The 21,200-nt window shown below is 42.2% G+C and overlaps 2 protein-coding genes across 3 annotated transcripts in view; both read left to right on the forward strand.

The window, feature by feature from the left end:
- The window catches only part of LOC109401373 (protein ref(2)P), a 33,685-nt gene extending 13,903 nt beyond the window's left edge, over window positions 1–19,782 (forward strand). The window contains exons 3-4 of the mRNA XM_019673903.3: window positions 17,712–19,081; window positions 19,192–19,782. Coding sequence (XP_019529448.3) covers window positions 17,712–19,081; window positions 19,192–19,337 — 1,516 coding nt within the window. The 3' untranslated portion in view covers window positions 19,338–19,782. The remainder of the gene's footprint in view (window positions 1–17,711; window positions 19,082–19,191) is intronic.
- LOC134287959 (uncharacterized protein K02A2.6-like) lies at window positions 11,830–17,302 on the forward strand. 2 transcript variants are annotated; one of them, XM_062851315.1, is made up of 2 exons: window positions 11,830–14,502; window positions 16,759–17,302. In XM_062851315.1, the coding sequence occupies exons 1-2, from the start codon at window positions 12,904–12,906 to the stop codon at window positions 17,023–17,025; spliced, it is 1,866 nt and encodes a 621-aa protein (XP_062707299.1). In that variant the 5' UTR covers window positions 11,830–12,903; the 3' UTR covers window positions 17,026–17,302. The 2 variants fall into 2 exon arrangements, with proteins under 2 accessions (XP_062707299.1, XP_062707298.1); XM_062851314.1 differs by having other exon boundaries at window positions 11,830–12,821; window positions 12,890–17,302.
- Window positions 19,783–21,200: the final 1,418 nt, after the last annotated feature.

Raw genomic sequence — 21,200 nt, forward strand, 5'->3', positions numbered from 1 at the left:
CTTCTTTAATTTCAGCCTTTCGTGTTTCAGTCTTTTGTTATTTCAGCCTTTCGTGTTTCAGTCTTTTGTTATTTCAGCCTTTCGTAATTCAGCCTTTTGTACGTAACCCGATTATTACTACACTCATTGAATTTCTACGAAGATTCTTCCTGGAACTCCTTCGGGCATTCCTTCTAAAATGCCTTCAGAGTTTCCTCCTAAAATACTCGAATTCCTTCGAGCATTTCTCTTGGAGTTCCTTCGAGGATTCTTCCTGGATATTTTTCGATAGTTCCTCCTAGAAATCTTTTGGAGATTCCTTCTCGATTTCCTTTAAAACTTTTTTTTTTGAATTCCTTCTGGACCTTCTACCTGAAATTCTTTTGGAGATTCCTCTTGATATTCCGTCGTGGATTCCTCCTGGAATTCCTCTTAACTTTTTTCGGGGATTCCTTCTAGACTTCCTTTGGGGTTTCTTGGAATTCCTTCGGGGTTTCCTCTTGAAAAAAAACGATGTTTTGCCCTGGGACTCCTGCAGGATTTCTCCTGTAGTTTCTTCGGAGATTCCTCCTAGACTTAAGGAATTCCTTCGGAAATTATTATTATTATTATGTATTTTTGAATTCGTAACGTAAGACATACACCCTTTATGCTACATGATTTAATATGGTGGCATAGACGTTATCGTGGATTACTTGATTTGATTAGGATTCAAGGAACGATTCTTCAACTAATCTATAACTACTATTGTGGAGCGGATCTGGTGTGATGGTTAGAACACTTGACTGTCACGCCGAGGACCTGGGATCGAATCCCGACTCCCGACTCCCCACTCCCGACAAACTCGCAAAAAGTGAGTTCTTCCTTCGGAAGGGAAGTAAAGCGTGGGTCCCGAGATGAACTAGCCTCAGGCTAAAAATCTCGTTAATACAGATAAAAAAAAAATAAATAAACAACTACTACTCTTATAAAGTGCACAAATATCATCCTTCTTAAGGTAGCTTGTCCTCCAGATTGAATCATCGTATATATAAAATCTCAGAGTTGTCTGTCCTTCCGTCACGCTTTGAAATGTTTCATTGAAATGTTTCACACAGTATGAAAGCTATACAACTCATTGCATTATTTCATCGTTGCATTGTCACATTGATACATTGTCGCAGTGATGCATCGTTGCGTTGGTGCATCGCTGCATTGTTTCATCGTTGCTTTGGTGTATGTATTGCTGTATCGTTGCATTGGTGCTGTGCTGTTCGGAAGAGAAAATGGACTGTATCGGGACAAGTCAAAACTCGCGTCTGTTCTTGTAACAGTCAAACTTAGAACTAACTTTATTCAGCAACGTTACAATAGTATTGGTATGGAAAGGTATGGTTGAATCATGGTATGTTTTCTCTACTGATGGTTGTCCTGATGGATGGATCGTGTTGCCAGGTGTAACATCCACCCGCGCCTTGAAATGTTGCATTTCGAAACCAAAGACTACATCAATCGGTCTCCGCGTCCATTGGTAGTAGGCAAATTTTCTTCACCGCTCTTGTCGTTGTTGTCCCATTCGGTAGCAGCAGGCCAACCACACGTGTGTGGCCGTCCTTTCCTGGAATCAGCTCGGTTATGCGAGCCAACATCCATTGAAGTGGTGGAACGTTCTCGTCAACGATCAGCACTAATGCACCGACCTTGAATCGGATGACCTTGAAATCCTTCTGGCGCTGTTGCAGTTCATGGAGATAGTGGGTCATCCAGAGTTTCCAGAATTTCTGTTTTAGATCTTGTAGAAACTGCCACTTCGAGAGTCGACCAGCAGGGATCTCCTCATATGAGGGTTCGGGAATCGCTTGAAACTCTCGGCCGATTAAAAAATGGGCGGGAGTTATAGCCCGGACATCGCTTGGGTCGTCCGAGACCGGAATTAACGGCCGGGAGTTTAAAATGGCTTCTATCTGCGCAAGCACAGTGGAAAATTGTTCGTACGAAAGATTGTGCTCGCCTAGGATTCTCTTCAGGTGTAGTTTAACAGATTTGACCCCCGCTTCCCAAATCCCGCCGAAATGGGGACTTCGGGGCGGGATAAAGGACCACTTAATTCCTCGCTGTGTGCAGAATGCTTCCAAACCTTGTTGGTGTTGCTCGTTCCGAAATAGTTCGGCAAGACGCTGCAGCTCGTTGTTCGCGCCCTCAAAGTTGGTTGCATTGTCCGAATAGAGGTGCTCTACCAGACCTCGGCGGCTCACAAAGCGTTGGAGGGCTCCAAGAAAGGCTTCAGATGTGAGGTCGGATACGACTTCAAGATGAAGTGCACGGGTTGACATGCACACAAACACACAGACGTAGCCCTTCATTACCTGTGCGTTCCGTATCTTGTGATTCGCACGGATCTTGAAGGGGCCAGCAAAATCCAGACCGGTACGATTGAATGGAAACGTTGGCTGTACTCGATAATCGGGTAGATCACCCATCAGTTGGGTAGATTTAGTCGGCTTCATACGATAGCAGGGAATGCATCGGTGTATGACCTTCCGGATGATATTCTTCGCTCGTATAGGCCAATATCGCTGTCTAACTATGGCCAGTAGACCACGCTGTCCGATGTGCAGGTTGCTCAGATGCAGGAATCGAATCAAAGTCAAGGTCAAAGGATGTTTTTCTGGTAGTAACGCTTGATGCTTGTAGTCGTACGGCAATTCGGCATTCATCAAGCGACCACCGACTCGAAGCACGCCATCAGTCGGATCGATGAAAGGGTACAAGTTGCCGAACGGTTGATTCGATTTGGGTTTCTCCATTCGCAGAAGTTTCAGTTCTTCCGCAAAGCCTTCAACTTGCACAAGTCGCACAATCAACGTAGATGACCGCGTCATTTCGTCCGTCGTCAGCAGTCCTTTCGTTAGCTTCTTTTTTCGACTTCGTATGTAATCACAAAAACGCACAACATACGCCATCGCGCGCTGTATGATGGGATAACGGCTCACCCTGTAGAATATCGCCAAGCGTTCTGCTTTCACCGCCGCTACTAACACTATCTTCTTCACTTCAGGTATTTCTTCGTCCGCCATGGGAGGCGGCTCAGCAAGGACCGGATCACCTTCACGCAGCATCCGTGGACCAGTCCACCATAGCGAAAGAGACTGCAAATTCTTCGGTGAAATTCCCCGGGATATGCAGTCAGCGGGGTTCTCCTTCGACGTGATGTACTTCCAGTTAAATCCCGCCGTCAAATCTTGGATTTCTCGAACTCGATTTCCAACGTATGCCGCCAGCTCGTCCGGCGACTTTTGAACCCAGCATAGAACAATTTGGGAGTCACTCCACAAAGTTACATTGTTGAAACTGATCTCGAACGCTGCTAGTATCTTTGCTGTCAGCCGTGCAAGTAGCACTGCCGCCAGTAGCTCTGCTCGAGGCGTGGTGATCTGCTTCTGCTTATCTCGTTTCCTTGGCAGTATTCTCGACTTACTACACACTAACTTCATCTCTGCTGTACCGCCGGTATGCTTTAGCCTGGCGTAGATACAGGCGCCGTATGCTAGATCCGACGCATCTGCAAATCCGTGAAGCTCTATACCACAAATACCTTCATTTGAGATCCATCGCGGAATTTGCACACTGTTCAAACTGCGTAACTGCTGATAGTAGTCCATCCAAAGAAGCGCCATCTCTTCGGGAACCGGTTGGTCCCACTCCAAGTTCAGCGACCACAATTCACGTAGAATCAGCTTCGCTGCGGTTACCACCGGGCCAATGAAGCCCAACGGATCGAAAATCTTCGCAATTTGGCTGAGGATCGTTCGTTTTGTATGGACAGCGTTTTCATCGATCAGATGATCCGGCAGTACGATTGTGAACATATCATTCACCGGATTCCAGGCCACGCCTAGTGTCTTCATGGTAACGTTGATGCTGGGGTCCTCGATTTCAACGCCATGTTCTCGCTGCGTTTCAGGAATGTCCGCCAAAAGTTCTTGGCAGTTGGAAGCAAACTTGTGTACGCTGAAACATCCTTTCTCCAAGAGGTCGACAATCTGATTCTTCAACTCGATCGCTTCAGGCAGGGTGTTGGCTCCTACCAACGCATCGTCGATATAGCATGATTTCCTAATCGCATTGGCCGCCAGCGGATACCGGACGCCCTCATCTTCAGCCAACTGACGAAGAGACATCGTAGCCAAGAACGGAGATGACGCTAACCCGTACGTGACTGTTTGCAAGTCGTAGGTCCTTAACGGTTCATTTTGAGATTGTCTCCAGAGGATTCTCTGGTAGCTCCGATCGTCTTCATGAACAGCTATTTGCCTGTACATTTTTGGAATGTCGGCTGTAAAGGCAAATTGATAGGTCCGGAAATTCAGGAGAATCGAAACCAAGTCGTTTTGTACGGTTGGTCCGATCATCTGCGTTTGATTGATGGACACTCCTGTATCGGACGTAGCAGACCCATCGAAAACCACACGCAGTTTCGTGGATGTACTGGTGGGCTTCAGGACATAATGATGCGGTAGATAGAAAGCGTGCAGATCATCGGGATTCGGATTCTCGACCATGTGACCGAGCGCTTCGTATTCTTTCAGAAACATGTCATACTGCATCTTCAGTTCCGGAACTCTATCTAAACGTTTTTCCAAACCGTAGAACCGCTTCTCAGCCATACGCTTGGAGTCTCCTAACTGATTCTTCTTCTCGTTGAATGGCAGGCGTACCAAGTACCTACCCTCCGTGGTTCGTTCATGTGTATCTTCGAAGTGTTGAACACATTCCTCTTCAACAGTTGAACGTGACGATTCGACGTTTCCAAATGACTCGATTTCCCAAAATCTTCGCACCAATGCATCAACCGTTTCATCGGACGCAGTTGAACAGAACGAGTGGACTACTTGGGAATCTTCGGTCGGGGCTGGACCACTTAGTACCCAACCAAATTGTGTTTCCTGCAGTATGGCAGCACTTCTTGGTAGCTGGATTCTGCCGGACATCAGCATGTCGTAGAACACATCCGCTCCCAACAACATGTTCACCTTATCGGGAACATGGAATCCGGGATCAGCCAACGAAACGCCATTCGGGATGGCCAGCGCAGACATATCCACCTTACTAGTTGGTAGGACTCCGGTGATTTTAGGCACCACTAGCAGCTCAAGGCAGACAGTATAATCAGTAACACGCGATTTCACTTGGGTGTGAATCTTCAGACGCACCTTGGTCTGGGTGTCGTTCAGGCAACTGATGTTGATGTTGGCGGTTTCCTTCTTCAGTGCCAAAAGGTTTGCGAATTGCTCCGTCACGAAGCTCGTATGCGACCCGGAATCGAGTAGCACCCTGCATGGATACTGCTGACCCGCCTTTCCAATAACCAGAACTACAGCGGTAGAGAGCAGAATCTGTTTTCCGAGATTCTTCGGTTGCACGCAGAAGTTGGATCGCTTTTCTTCTTCATCAGGGACAGCTGTTGGCTCGCTCTTGGTTGGTTGTTCAGGATTCTTCTTCGCAGGCTCGGGCTTCTCTGCAGACGTTGGCGAGGTTACGGATTTCTTTGTACCATCATCTTCGGGATGTAGGATTGTGTGGTGGGATTTCCGACATTTCTTGCACGTATGCTTCGATGTACAATTGATGGTTCTGTGCCCCTTCTGGAGGCAATTGAAGCAGGCTCCGAGACGTCGCAGTACATTGTACTTATCAGACAAGACTGCATTCTTGAACGAATCACATCTCCACAACTCATGGGACTCCGAGCATTGTGGGCACTTATCAGGAGTTGCAACTAGGGTACTCGTCTTCCCCTTAACATCCTGCACGTTCCGAACGGGTTTCTGGCTTTTGAATAGTTGCTTCACGATAGGCTGGATCTTTTCCAATACCTTACATCTCTCCCGCAGAAACTCAAGAGTGTCGTCGTAGCATGGCAAATCGTCGTCCACGTGATTCAACTCCCAGGCCTTCCGAGTTTCCGAATCTAGTTTTGATGCGATGCGGTTGATCAACATGCATTCTCCCAATCCCTCCACAGGAAGACCGAGGTTCTTGAGAGCGTCGACGTTTTTTGTGCATGTGTCAATGAGCTTTCGGAGATCTGTGGCGTTTTCGTTCGTTAGTTTTGGGAGGTTGAAGAGAGCATCAATGCACAATGGTCCGAATCCACGTTTTAGCAGGAAAAAAATCCGTATCTCTGTTTTCGTTAATTTTAGGCGTTTGGTGTCTTCAGAGAAGTTGTTTGAATTTGTTTGCTGCATCTTTTCCAAAATTTTTTGATTAGGGTGGTCCTCGTCTAAACTCAAATCTGGAATAGAACTTTTTAATTTAAAGTCATACGCGATCGAGTTCTTCAGCAAAGTTGTAGGCAATGCTATTTCGAGCAACTTTGCCGAATACGTCGTTTATCTAGCTCTTAATTTGAACATAGTAGGTCAATTTGAAGTTTTGACTTAGGGTGAGCCCTCCAAAAACGTTTTTTTCGCAATAACTTTTTTATTTGATTTTTTTCGAAGATGTGAGCTTCGGAGCATTTGAAAAGCAAGTAATGACGCATATTTATTCTGAACATTGCATGTGGCTAGGTCTTGTCATTCAAATGTTATGGGCAATTTTGACTTAAAAACAACGATGTCTTAAAATGCTTATATCTCATGGAGCTGGTAAAATAAAAAAAGTTCTTTAAGCGGCATTTGGAAGGTCACATAGAAAGCCAAATTTGGAGCAAAAATTACAAGAACGTTATTTTTCAAATTGGAATAAATCGACTCCAAAAATCCCCTTAAAAAATTTAAAAACTACATATAACTCATACAATTTCAAAGATAGAGTCAAACTGTCTTCGGAAAAAATGTGGGTTTTTAATATACCTAAAAGTTTCCCATACACGACTTTTTTGTAAAACGTGAAACAAAAGCTTGAAATTGATAATTTGATTCTTAGAGGTACATGCTATGTTTTTTCTAGAAAATTAGAACGATTATATTCTTTAAAAACAAATTATCAATTTCAAGCTTTTGTTTCACGTTTTACAAAAAAGTCGTGTATGGGAAACTTTTAGGTATATTAAAAACCCACATTTTTTCCGAAGACAGTTTGACTCTATCTTTGAAATTGTATGAGTTATATGTAGTTTTTAAATTTTTTAAGGGGATTTTTGGAGTCGATTTATTCCAATTTAAAAAATAACGTTCTTGTAATTTTTGCTCCAAATTTGGCTTTCTATGTGACCTTCCAAATGCCGCTAAAAGAACTTTTTTTATTTTACCAGCTCCATGAGATATAAGCATTTTAAGGCATCGTTGTTTTTAAGTCAAAATTGCCCATAACATTTGAATGACAAGACCTAGCAACATGCAATGTTCAGAATAAATATGCGTCATTACTTGCTCTTCAAATGCTCCGAAGCTCACATCTTCGAAAAAAATCAAATAAAAAAGTTATTGCGAAAAAAACGTTTTTGGAGGGCTCACCCTAAGTCAAAACTTCAAATTGACCTACTATGTTCAAATTAAGAGCTAGATAAACGACGTATTCGGCTAAGTTGCTCGAAATAGCATTGCCTACAACTTTGCTGAAGAACTCGATCGCGTATGACTTTAAATTAAAAAGTTCTATTCCAGATTTGAGTTTAGACGAGGACCACCCTAATCAAAAAATTTTGGAAAAGATGCAGCAAACAAATTCAAACAACTTCTCTGAAGACACCAAACGCCTAAAATTAACGAAAACAGAGATACGGATTTTTTTCCTGCTAAAACGTGGATTCGGACCATTGTGCAATGTGTTTATCGATTATGAGCCTTTTGTCCTCGAATCGTTCAATCAACATCTTCCAAGCTGCGTCATAATCATTATTGTTGATTATTTCCTGGTCAATAATGCCAGCGGCTTTACCCACTACCGTGTGCGCACCTAACTTTGCGCAGGTCCAAACTTTGCGCATTCTTGTAAAATAACGAAACAAATAACTAAATGTTAACATTTTTACCAGTTTAATCATTGCACTAGCATTGTGTGAACATAAACATTATTTGACAAATATTTAATGTTCATAAAATCTTTGTTTATGTTGAATAATAAACAAAAAATACACAAAAATGTCAAAATTTGCCTCGCCTTAACACGGTTGCCAAGAAGTAACTCTACTAAAAATCAACATTTTCCTCGATAAAACTGTGCAACGATGATTAATTTTGCAGTTAATTGACAAAAAAGGTGATATTCTAGTAATATCAATCACAGTTCGTAAGAAATTTTTCAATTTAATTAGTAAATAGTGGTGCGCAATGTTAGGAACCATTATTTGCACTGTGTTCCTAATTTTTGCGCACTTTCAGTAAATGCTTGTTGAACGTGAATACATGACTTATGAACCATTTAAATATTATGTAACACCAGTACTGATAATTTCAGGTCTGCCTCTCCGCCATGTAGCAGATTTTGTATAGAAATTAGTAGAAAATTGTATGAACCGTAGCACTATGTCAGGCACTCTCCATCTGTCTACAATGAGACGTGATTTGTGAACAGTCCTTCATTTGAATTTTCCGGCGGTCAATGTTAGGGACGATTCAAATATGACGTCCACCATTTTTAAGACTTTTAGAACCCCCTCTTCCCCTGGGCCACCCCGTCACGCTTCATAGTATACCTAATACATGACATATCACACTTTCTCAGACAACCCCAGCCCCCTCCCTCCATAGATGGACGTCGTATTTAAATGACCCCTTATTGTTCCTATCCGTAACGGTCACTTCATTTATCAGAAAGCTTTTACCTTTGATCTTTAGCCACAGGAAACAACCCCTCATGAAGTTTGGATTGTTCACACGGTAGGTGCCTAGTACGAACCGCAGACGAAATCAAGAACTCCGGAGGCCTCCGTTCCCCCTCCCTCGTAGGACAAAGTATTTCAACAAAGATCAATTAAGGGCACACTACCTGATCTGAATAACTTTAGTTCAATGGGCAAACATTAAATAATAGCATTTTTTATTACTTTTTGAGAAATTCATAGCATGCGCAAAGTTAGGCACACTATGCGCAAAGTTAGGAACAATCGAAGATTTGGTGCGCAAAGTTAGGAACAAGGCAATGGAATAGTTTTTCTATTTTAAGTATTTTTTGGTTAATATTCTGATTTTTTTTATATTGCAGACTCAAAGAAGGATCATTAGTCTATCGTATGAGCATGTTGTTCATGATATATTTTGTTTGTTTGTATTTTTTATAACGACTAGAAATTTGATTTTTCTTAACTGCGCAAAGTTTGGTACATACACGGTAGCGAGTTTCGAAGATGGTACAGCTTTATAGCTGGAGATTCTGTGCTGTACCGGCTCATGATCGTCTCGAACATCGACCGAAAAGCGAACCAATTTTCATAGGTCCCGTCAAACGTCGGTAATGGAACCTTCAGCGGGGGTAGATGAGGTGCAACGTCTGCTACGGTGTTCGGTATTGGCTGAACAGCCGGCACAGTGCGTGCGGCGTCCTCCTCTTTCTTGACGTGGTCATCGATCAATTTAGAAATAAAAATGAACAACTCACCGTATTGCTGCTCAAACGTGACGTACGCTACCTCTGCCTCCTCTCGTACCTCGTCATCAACGTCCGCTTCGAAGACACGCTGGTGTAGCTGATTGTATTCCGCCAAGGTACTCTCGACGATTTTCAGCTGGAGCTGCAAGAACTGCTTACAGTGGAGGTTCGGATTTGGAGCTTCTTGGCTCGTATCCAAACTGGCACGCACTCGCATTAACTTGCTTCTTACCGACTGCAGTCGGATCTTCATCACTTTCAATTCTTCCGTTGTTTTCTTCATCGTTTCTTTTTCTTTTTTCTTCGCTTTTTGTTCACTCACTGACAGGGTTTCTTCTTGCAAATCCAACCGACGTGGACCTGCCTTAGTTTTCTTCGACATGGGTGTTTCGACCGACATATAGTTTCGAAACTTTCGACCCTAGCAACTCAGTGCTGTCACACTTCTTTTTTATCCGTAAGTCACTCGCGTACGGTACATCTACAGTCACAGTACCGCCGTGCCGCAGTACCGACACATTCACGTACGAGGAACGCAATCCACAAGCGTAATGTGGAATTTGTTTCCATACGACACATCACAAACACTACTGCAACGGCTCATATTCGTCGGCAACAATTCCCTCGATCATCGCACACATACACTTTGCCTCTATTTCCGTTGCAATCACTTTGCCATACAATGGCCGTAGTCCACACAATCGCAGTGCAGATTCAGTACCGGTTTGATCCTCGCTGAGGATCTCACAAGAAATTAGCTCCGCCGTGCGCGTCGATCTACTTCAACCACAAATCTTCTCGTTAGATTTTCTCGCATTCAGCCACAATCGGTGACGTCATCCCATCGAGCGAGCGGCACAGCAAAGCACACTTCTTCGTTTTCGAATTCCGCCCTTCGGGGCTTCCTCGTTCTAGCGCTTCGTCGTTCACTATTCCCAATTCCAAAATGGCGATTTTTCGGATGTTTTTCCGCCGATCGTTTTTTACGCAATGGCGTCACTTTTACGGCAGTTTTCGCACTCGCGTTACACCAGTCGGGTGCATCACTACATTTCACTCGAATTCCAGCTTTTCCGCGCGATTAGCTGGTCGTATATCCGGAACAGGCATAATCCGACTTCAGAAGGATCAAAAATGTGCTGTTCGGAAGAGAAAATGGACTGTATCGGGACAAGTCAAAACTCGCGTCTGTTCTTGTAACAGTCAAACTTAGAACTAACTTTATTCAGCAACGTTACAATAGTATTGGTACACACTAAGATCAGCTCGGTATTTTCCCCATCTTTTTACTGAGTTCTCAACAGCAGATTTAACTCGGTACGCTCGGTTATTTATTTTGCGGATATTCTGTAAATGAGTTACCGAGCTCAGCTCACAAACTGTCAAAAGTTACTGAAGCACGGTAAATATCGTTACTGGTGAACGGTAAATACGATTACCGAGTGTACCGAAATAAATCTGCTGTTGAAAACTCAGTAAAAAGATGGAAAAAATACTGAACTCAGTGAAAAAATTACTGAGCTGGAACATCTGAATCTTAGTGTGTATGGAAAGGTATGGTTGAATCATGGTATGTTTTCTCTACTGATGGTTGTCCTGATGGATGGATCGTGTTGCCAGGTGTAACAGGTGCATTGTTGCATCATTGCATTGGTTGCATCATTGTATTAGTTGCAAAAAATTCGCAAAGCAATGTATTGCTGTATCAATTCTGTAGAATGTTCTAGAAGTTTCTCTCATTCCATGAATAAGAACCCTACAACAGTCGTTTATTGATCAAGATTGGTTACATAGTATACCTTCTGGCACTTCTCAACAAGATGTCCAATGCTGAGTGAAATGTTTCACACATGAACTGATTCAAAAGCTTCTAAGGAAACTTCCAGAAATTTTCCTTCCACAAGATTCTAGAATCTTCTTGATTCGATGAAGAGGGACGAATGACCATAAGGTTAATGTCCCTCTTCAAAACCAAATACACACACACATTGATTCGATGAAAAAACTAATAGGGGGATTCAAATAGCAGCGTAAACTGATTAAACTGATTAATCGTCGCGATCACCCAGGCAATCTTTGATTATTTCATTCGCAAAATCATGAAACATTTCAAATAAGCAGAAAATCATGGCTTACGCAGCAATTTAATCTGTTTTGTGAGTACCCCTAATATAATTTGAAAAAGCACACAATCTTCATCTTCAAAGAAAGATAATTGTCAAAAGGATCAAACAATAAGATTTTTTTTAGAACGTAGCTAGCCACGTTGGGTCGGCTAGTAGTTAAATGATTTGGAAGTGAATTTCAAACTGCGACACCTCTCACGAAAAAGGTGTAATGACCACCCTATCCTTAGCGGTGTATTCGATGTTTAACTAATACAAAGAGCTGATATACTAAACGAAATAAAAGAGGCTCATTCGAGCTTAAGCCGTTGATTCAGACGGAGCCAAATTCTAACTTCGCTTTTCCTTAGATATTACGTGAAAGATACCCTATTATATTAACGGTCCTAATCAGGGCTAAACCCTAAAGTACTTTATAAAAAGTGTATTCATAAATAATACAGTGGCGACGAGGAAAATTCGTGAAAACAGTGCATTGCGTGTCGTGCATAAAATCGCTCAAACGGTAATACCCAGTGTGAGCAGGCGTAAGTACAAGCAGAGTTTCCTCGAGATTAGCACCTCGAGAAACTTGAAGCAGGACAGACAGGTTTGACTTGTTGATTGTTTTGACGAAAGAAACGATTAGAGCATCTGTTGGGTCACAAATCTATTGATTGCAGTAAAGAATACATATATTAATATTGTGAATTCAACCTGCTTGCATAATTTCGCTCAGCGTGGTTTTAACGCCATCTTGTTCTTTAACTCTTTTATTTTACAGCTATTGGACTGGCTCATAAAGGTACCTAATATTCTCCAGAAGCCATTGAATTATCTGCATGAGAAGAAAACGCTGTTAAAGGAGAGTGAGTGCTCTGTGAAACTTTGGGCTGTTGTGTTGCTGTTGCTGCTCCCGCTTGCTGTTGTTGTTGTGGTTCCTGGCCTGCTGTTCATAACCGAGAGCGTGAGAAGATCAAGTGAGTGCTGTGATACGCATTAGTGAAGGCTGGTATAGGGAGATAGCTCACTCCTCATAGGCTGTTCACATACCTCTCAAGCTTTAGTGAAGATCGCATCGTTGTCGGTTGCATTCAGTGAGCGAGCGCAAGGAAACCCTAGTCTAGGTAGACGATTGCATGTATCGTTGAACCTCATCTGCAAGCAACATCACAAAAGTACAATCACCGGCGGTGATAGTTTTGCTGCCCCAACAGTATTACGGTGAGATAGTTCAGCAGTGACCGTAAGTAGAGTGATTGATTTATTGCTTTTTGTTTTCATCCATACAGTAGTGGTCATCATTATGGCAACACCTGGTATGATTGGGTCAATAGACCAGTACCAGAGGCACAAATCTTTCACCCATTATGTGGAGCGATTTGAAGTGATGTGTAAGCTAAATAAAGTTAATGCTGAGACGAAGCAATCTTGGTTTATTTCAGTTAGCGGAGACGAGGTTTTTGAGGAGATAAAACTGATTTTTCCCAAAAAAGATGTTTGTGAAATTCCATACGACGAAATGATAAAGAAATTAAAAGCGCGTTTCGACAAGGTAGAGCCTGCCTTAATGAATAGATACGAGTTTTACAACCGTATACAAAAACCAAATGAATCAGCCGAAAATTTTGTATTGGCGGTGAAATTATTAGCTGAAAATTGCAATTTTAGGGAGTTTAAAGATGAGGCAATTCGCGATAGATTGATTATCGGGCTGCGAGATAAAGATCTTAGAAAGAAGCTTCTTATGGACGATGACGTGAATCTTGAAACAGTTGAAAAAACCATTATAACAAGTGAGAAGGCTGAGAGTAGGGCAGGCCACATTGAAGATTTCGGCGAGTCTAGTAAAGTGTTGTCGGTAAAGGAACGTTTAGGTAGGCGAAATAACGAATATGAGCGCAGAAAAGACATGGATAGACCTCGTTATCGCAGTTGGAGCCGCGACCGTAGTAGAAGCAATGATCGTAACAGAAATTTTGAGCGTATCAGAGCTAGGGAAAATGACTGGAGCAGAAGTTACCGAGATAACCGTTCAAAACATATTCACAATAGTGCAGTGTGCAATTACTGTAAACGGAAAGGGCACATTCGCAAAAATTGCTACTTTTTGCAAGGCAACACACGGGGAAAGTCGGTTAACTTTGTGGACGATAAACAAGAGCAAGTAGAAGCGGTGGCTACGGATAAGTTTGATAGAATGCGAGCTAACGAGTCTAGTGATGAATCAGAGATTAGTTGTATGATGATAGCTACCGTTAACAAGGCTAACGAACCGTGTCTAATAGATGTTTTGGTACAAGACTGCAAGATTTCTATGGAAGTTGATACAGGGTCGGCGGTGGCTGTTATAAGCGCAATTTTATACAAGCGATTGTTCCATCACCTCCAGATTTCTAAATGCAACAGAAGATTGGTTGTAGTTAATGGTTCCAGTATTGCAGTGTTAGGGCAAATTTCTGTAGAAGTAGAATTGAACGGCATGCGCACAGACAGAAGTTTAATCGTGTTGAATACCGCCAAGGACTTCACTCCGCTTCTGGGCAGGGACTGGTTAAAGGTGTTCTACCCGAATTGGAAGGATGGTTTTATGCAACTTCAAACAGTTAAAAATATTGGCATTGCGGAAACTTCAGAACATGCGCTAAGTACGATTAAGAAAAAATATAGTAAAGTGTTTGATAAGGATTTAACCGTACCAATTGCAGGGCACGAAGCGGAACTAACCTTCAAATCTTCGCAACCGATTTTTAAAAAGGCCTATCAAGTACCATATAACATAAAAGACAAATTTTTGGTTCATCTAGATACACTAGAAAAGCAGGAAATTATTACACCCATCCAGGCGAGTGAATGGGCTTCACCAGTCATTGCTGTAGTAAAAAAAGATGGAGAAATAAGAATGGTAATCGACTGCAAAGTCTCGTTAAACAAAATTTTGATACCAAACACTTATCCTCTTCCACTCGCGGAGGATATTTTTGCATCTTTGGCGGGCTGTACAGTTTTTTGCTCCCTGGATTTAGCCGGAGCATATACTCAACTAAAACTCTCTCAGCGTTCAAGAAAATATGTAGTAATAAATACTATTAAAGGTTTGTACACCTACAACCGTTTACCACAGGGTGCTAGCTCTAGTGCGGCTCTCTTCCAGAAAATTATGGACCAAATACTCCAAGGACTAGATGGTGTATGTTGCTATTTGGATGACGTGCTCATTGCTGGCAAGACATTTAAAGAATGTTTGGACAAATTGGAGAGCGTCCTTGCTCGGCTCTCCAGTGCAAATATACATGTAAATTTCAAAAAGTGCAAGTTTTTTGTATCCTCCTTACAATATTTGGGACATTTAATCACTAACAATGGTTTATTACCTGCTCCTGACAAAATTTCTACAATTGAGAGGGCAAAGACACCTGAAAATGTGACAGAGTTAAAAGCTTACCTTGGATTGTTCAATTATTATAATAAATTTGTGCCTAACGTATCTGTCAAGCTGAAATGCTTATACAATCTTTTAAGAAAAGACGTACAATTTGAGTGAACAAAAAATTGTGATGATGCGTTCAAAGAGAGTAAAGCAAATTTGTTGAATGCAAATTTATTAGCGTATTATGACTCCAAAAAGCCCTTGTTAGTGGTTACAGATGCCTGCAATTATGGATTGGGAGGCGTATTAGCCCAAATGGAGGGGGATATTGAAAGACCAATTTGCTTCACTTCATTCTCACTAAATGCCGCTCAACAAAAATATCCCATATTGCACCTAGAAGCTCTGGCTTTAGTATGTGTTATAAAAAAATTCCACAAATTTCTTTTTGGTCAAAAATTCAAAGTGTATACGGACCACAAACCTTTAATAGGGATTTTTGGCAAAGAGGGGCGAAATTCTATATTCGTCACAAGATTGCAGCGCTACATAATGGAACTCTCCATTTACGATTATGAGATTGAGTATCGTCCTGGTTCCAAATTGGGTAATGCAGATTTTTGTAGCCGATTCCCTTTAGATCAGCGTATACCAAGTAGTATAGATCAGGCACACATACACAATTTGAATTACTTCAATGAAATTCCCATAGATTTTTCCTTAGTTTCAAAAGAAACTCAGTTGGATAAAATTTTGAATCAAATAGTAGGATTCATGACTTTTGGTTGGCCAAAAAAGATTGCAGATCAGTTTAAAGATTTTTTTGCTCTGAAGTCAAGGCTGGAGTTAATAGATGGTGTGTTGATGGTTGAGGACAAAGTAGTAATCCCTTATGCCTTAAGGGATGGAATCTTGAAACTACTTCATGCAAATCATCAAGGAATTGTTAAAATGAAAACTTTGGCGAGAAGAGCAGTTTATTGGCCTGGTTTGACTTCAGATATTGAAGATTTTGTAAAGTCATGCGAATCTTGCGTTAAAATGGAAATAGTGAAGAAACCTGATGCCTATACAACTTGGATTGCTACCACACGGCCATTCAGCCGTTTGCATGCTGACTTCTTTTATTTCGAAGGAAATAATTTCCTTCTAATCGTTGATAGCCACACTAAGTGGTTAGAGGTTGAATGGATGCGATCGGGAACTACTGCCAGAATTGTGAATAAGAAATTTGCCTCTGTATTTGCCCGGTTCGGTCTGCCAGACGTGGTGGTCACTGATGGTGGTCCGCCATTTAATTCGTTTGAATTCGTGAACTTTCTGGAATGTCAGGGCATAAAGGTACTAAAAAGTCCGCCTTACCATCCTTCAAGTAATGGACAGGCTGAGAGGATGGTAAGGGTTGCGAAAGAAGTGCTTAAAAAGTATATGCTCGATAGTAAACTAAAATCGCTAGATGTTGATGACAGAATCAATTTATTTCTGATAAATTATAGAAATAGTTGCTCTGGGGAGGAGAGTTTATTTCCATCTGAGAAAATGCTTTCATATAAGCCGAAAATGTTATTGGATTTGATCAATCCAAATAAATCGTACAAGAATTACTTGGAAATACCTACCGAGAGTAAACAGTCCTTTAGCCAAAGCAAGACCGAAGTATCTCCTAAAATACTTCAGGATGGCTTAGATAAGCTAGTGGCAGGGGATAAGTTGTACTATAAAAATGTTAATAAATTTCCCAGATGGTTGGAAGCAACTTTGATTAAGAGAGTATCTTTGAATGTTTTTCAGATTTTAGTTGGGAAGCATACAACGAATGCACACAGGCATCAATTGAAGGTCGCATACGAATCGAATAGAGGCAAAGTGAGGGTTCAGTGCCCGATGGAGCAACACTCTGGTACGAGTAAGCGAAGACGGACCTCGTTGGACGATGAAGAAGATTTCGAAGGCTTCTCAAACTCCCAGGATGAGAGCGGCAGACCCAGGAAGAAGAAGATCAGAGCGCCTGAACGAAGTCCCATCGTTACGCGTTCGAAGGATGCCCATCGTAGCTAGGCGTAACTCGCTGGAGCTAGCAGGTGTCAACCATTTGATTTCGGAGTTGTGAAATAGTCAAGAGAAGAATTTATTGAATTATTGAAAAGCAAACAAGTTGCATTCGAAAATGTTTTTTTATGATAAAGTTGTCTCTTAAGGGGGGAGAATTGTAATGACCACCCTATCCTTAGCGGTGTATTCGATGTTTAACTAATACAAAGAGCTGATATACTAAACGAAATAAAAGAGGCTCATTCGAGCTTAAGCCGTTGATTCAGACGGAGCCAAATTCTAACTTCGCTTTTCCTTAGATATTACGTGAAAGATACCCTATTATATTAACGGTCCTAATCAGGGCTAAACCCTAAAGTACTTTATAAAAAGTGTATTCATAAATAATACAAAAGGTACCACCATAATTGGGTGTGTGATGACGCTGAATAGCATACTTTCTTGATCGATTTTCTCGGAAAGCAGTCAATTTATTGAATAAATAACCAGGGGGTTCACTGTTGACCAAATTAAACATAAATTTACAACATCTTAATTTGCCCCCCTTTGCAGTATTGTGAAATCATTTGATTAAAGTAATGTTTCCTCAAAAATCGATTGATCGCCAATGCTACTTTGGAAAAATGAGTGCTGAACTTATAAATACCATACCTACATTAGATTTTAATTCTGTTATTGTTTTTCATTTACAGCAAGGATCGCGATGACTCCAAGGAAAGCCGTGAGGAAAAGGAACGTAAAGAACGCAAGCAACGCCGAGAGCGTTGCGCAAAATCATCCGAGGAACGCCGTGGACACCGTCATCGGTTCGGACATGGGTTCAACTTTTCTCATCTGATCAATCAGGTCATCGATCCGGCCAACATTCAGTCGGCCTTTATCTCGGCCGACGCTGCAGCAGCTGCTGCTGCGGCCGCTGCTGAATCCGCAGAGGAAGCTGTCCGGGCAAGCATGGCCAACTGCCCGTTGTTTGCCGCGGCATCTACAAGTCATTCGACTTCTGCATCAGCTTCTGCTTCTGCTTCCGCTTCAGCATCGGCACCGACTCAGCCTGAAGCTAGCGCTACGACCGCCACTGAGAAACCCCAAGAAGCTGCTTCATCTTCGGCAATGAACGTAGAGCCACAAGCTCAACAACCCTCAACATCTGGCACCACTTCGCCAAACACTCCCAAACAGGCCCAAGATGTGATCGATCTTTCTTGGCTTGCTCCAACTCCGGAGAGCATTCAGAAAATCAATCAGACCTTCTCGAGAATTTTGGATCCACTCGGAATGAACATCGAAATCCGTTCGAATGGTTCTCCGAAACCGGCCCAAACTCAAACTCCAACCGAGGAGAAGAAGGACAAGACAACCGAAACGGCCAACACCCCCACCACCAGTACTCCCAGTCAGACGCCGCCAGGAGGTGCTGGAACTAGCAGCAAGGCCACCGAGATGGATCCCATCGTTGAGCTCGAAAAGAAACTGGAAGCCGTTCTGATGGATCAACCTAAGGCGAAAAAGACCTTGGATAAGACCGATACTACTCTGGAAAGCAGCTATGATGACGATTGTTCTTCGGTCAGCAGTGTCTCGTTGTTGAGTGACAATGATGATTCCATGGGAGCCGTAGCTAAAGCCGAAAAGAGATGGACCATGTTGGATATTCCCAACGATGGTTCACCTGATGCGACTCAGAAATCTGCGGAGGAACCTGCGCAGGAAGCCACAGCGGTGAAAGCACCAGAGCCTGTCATTGCTTCCACATCATCTATCCCTGCTACACCCGCCGCAACCGCAGCTGGAAGTTACCCGGAAGCAGGTTCTGCTTCTTCCGCTAACAACGGCAGTACTTCCAAGCCAATCGACTACGAACAGCTGGGCAAAGCTTTGAAGCAACATCTTGAAGCTGAGCAACAGGCAGCTGCTGCAGCAACAAAGAACGCATCTCCCAGCCCGGCGCAGTCGCCTGCTGAGGTACCGAAGAAAGCAGTGACACCCCCAGCGGCACCGGTAGCAGCGATGTCGATTCCGGTTGTGCAATCCAGACCTGCAGCCAATGTTATATTCAGTCACAGTAAGTTCAAATTTTATTAAGTTACTATTTTTACGCAATTCCTAAAATGTAGACAATGTACACTGAATGGATAAAACATGATAATAATTTAGCTTCTACACTTTCCACAGGGCCTCACGTCAACCATGCCGTTCACACCATGATGGCCATGGGCTTCAGCAACGAGGGAGGTTGGCTCACACAGCTGCTGGATTCGGTCAACGGAGACATTCCGAGGGCTCTGGATCTGCTGACGCCGCATAAGATCAATCCCTAAATTTCTACTACCTATTACTACCTATGTATTGGGCTATTCTGTAGTACTTTCGATATGCTAGTGATAACAATAACAAACTATTCAATGTTAGCAATACAACTAACAAACACAACAACACAAATTACATGCCACACACTGTTTTTGTGACGTTCGATAAGAATATTGTTGGCCGTAGTAGCTGCAACGTGGTGATAGCAAGTAGGATGTAAGAATTTTACTCACAAACACAGATTATTATTTTGAGTACCTCCCTGATTGAATGACTTATTGTTTTACAAAACTATTGAATTTGGCTTTACTCTGAAGGCTGTAGTATACATATACGATTGTTTATTTTATCAATCCTTTTACTACATTTATGAACAATATTACATATTATTCTTATGTATTCAATATGCAAATGCAAAAAAAAAACAGAACAAAATAAATAAAAGAAAAATCATTATTTTGGATTATTTCAATTTTTATATCACGGCCATCCAACCAATTAATTTGTTCAAGACTAAGATCACTCACACTATAATGTGTAATGAATGCCAATACGACATGGGTATTGAAAACATCTCATCTCAACTTCTTCGTCGTCTGTGCGGCTTTCAACTAGACTGCTGTCATCTCCTTGCAAACACATGGCTCCTTGGAAACACATGGCTGAAAATAAAATTACCAAAAAAACCTAAAGGGCAGACTTGTTAGAATCCCAAAATAGCCGCCACAATGGCCGACTTTTCACTTTTGCACCTACTCCTGATTTCAAGCGCACAAATCTCTTTGTACAGAAAACCAGTGCATCTGATCTTTTACAAGTGTGCAAGAGCAAAATAAAAAATTGCACTGTTATTTGAAACTTGCTTCTTGAGATTTATGCGCCTGAAGTTTTGATACACTGTTGAAGCGGTAATTCCAGACGTTTGTTCTTAATTGCAAATTTATATGTTTAGCTACATGATAGATATACTCAAGCGTCGGTAGCCATGTGGATTGAACACGAGCTCAGTGATCCCGACGTTCATGGATCGAATCCAGTCTTGCATCATTTTAAGATTTTTTATGCAATGCAGTATCATAATTTCTAATTTATTTCACTCATTTTGATATCATAATGGCCATTTTTCCGAACTGGTTCATAATGCAACTGAAATAGGTTGTGTTGGGGTCACTGAAGACCCATTTCGGTTTCGGAATGGACTGTAAAGCGATTTGAGAATTTCTCTCTGAAACACGTTTATTCGGTTCGGTTGTACGAAAAACAATAATAATGAATTAGCAAGTACAGAAAGCAGCAGTGCTGCGCGATATAAAAAAAAAACAAAAGCGTTCATGTGTACAGTGCAGCAGCACTGTTACGTGGGTTTTGAATTCACTCATCGTAGCAACCGTGTTGCTTGTTTGACGGGAAGAAAAATTATTTTATTAAAAGCATTTCAAGCATCAAGAACGGTTGCTGACATCCTGCCCCGCGGCTGCGAAGCTGAAGAACCTGGGTAACTGGTTGAATTCCCATCGTTATCGTCGATTGGCAGTGGGGCCAACTTCGAAATACTGCGCTTGAAGACACCGGAGCTGGTTTTCACGTCAACTACACGGACAAGAGAATCCGAACCTGGGTAGGTTTTTGTCACAACTCCTATTTTCCAGGTCAAAGGAGGAAGGTTGTCCTCGATCAAAAGAACCACTGTACCAGGCCTTACGTTTGGGGTTCTCTTGGTCCATTTCCCTCTGTTGTGAAACCTATCGTAGTAACCCATGGTTATGCTAGTTAAGGATTATGTCAAATAAGCAAACATAGTCGACATCCGTTTTCCAAACAAGGATCTCGCGCGGAGGGAGTACTCGACGTGGTCCATTCTGACATTTGCGGGC

The sequence above is a fragment of the Aedes albopictus genome, chromosome 2, assembly GCF_035046485.1.
Source record: "Aedes albopictus strain Foshan chromosome 2, AalbF5, whole genome shotgun sequence".
NCBI lineage: Eukaryota > Metazoa > Arthropoda > Insecta > Diptera > Culicidae > Aedes > Aedes albopictus.

Bases quoted from the DNA above. Each gene is read 5' to 3' on its own strand.
- LOC134287959 (XM_062851314.1), top strand. From the start codon at position 12,904: ATGGCAACACCTGGTATGATTGGGTCAATAGACCAGTACCAGAGGCAC.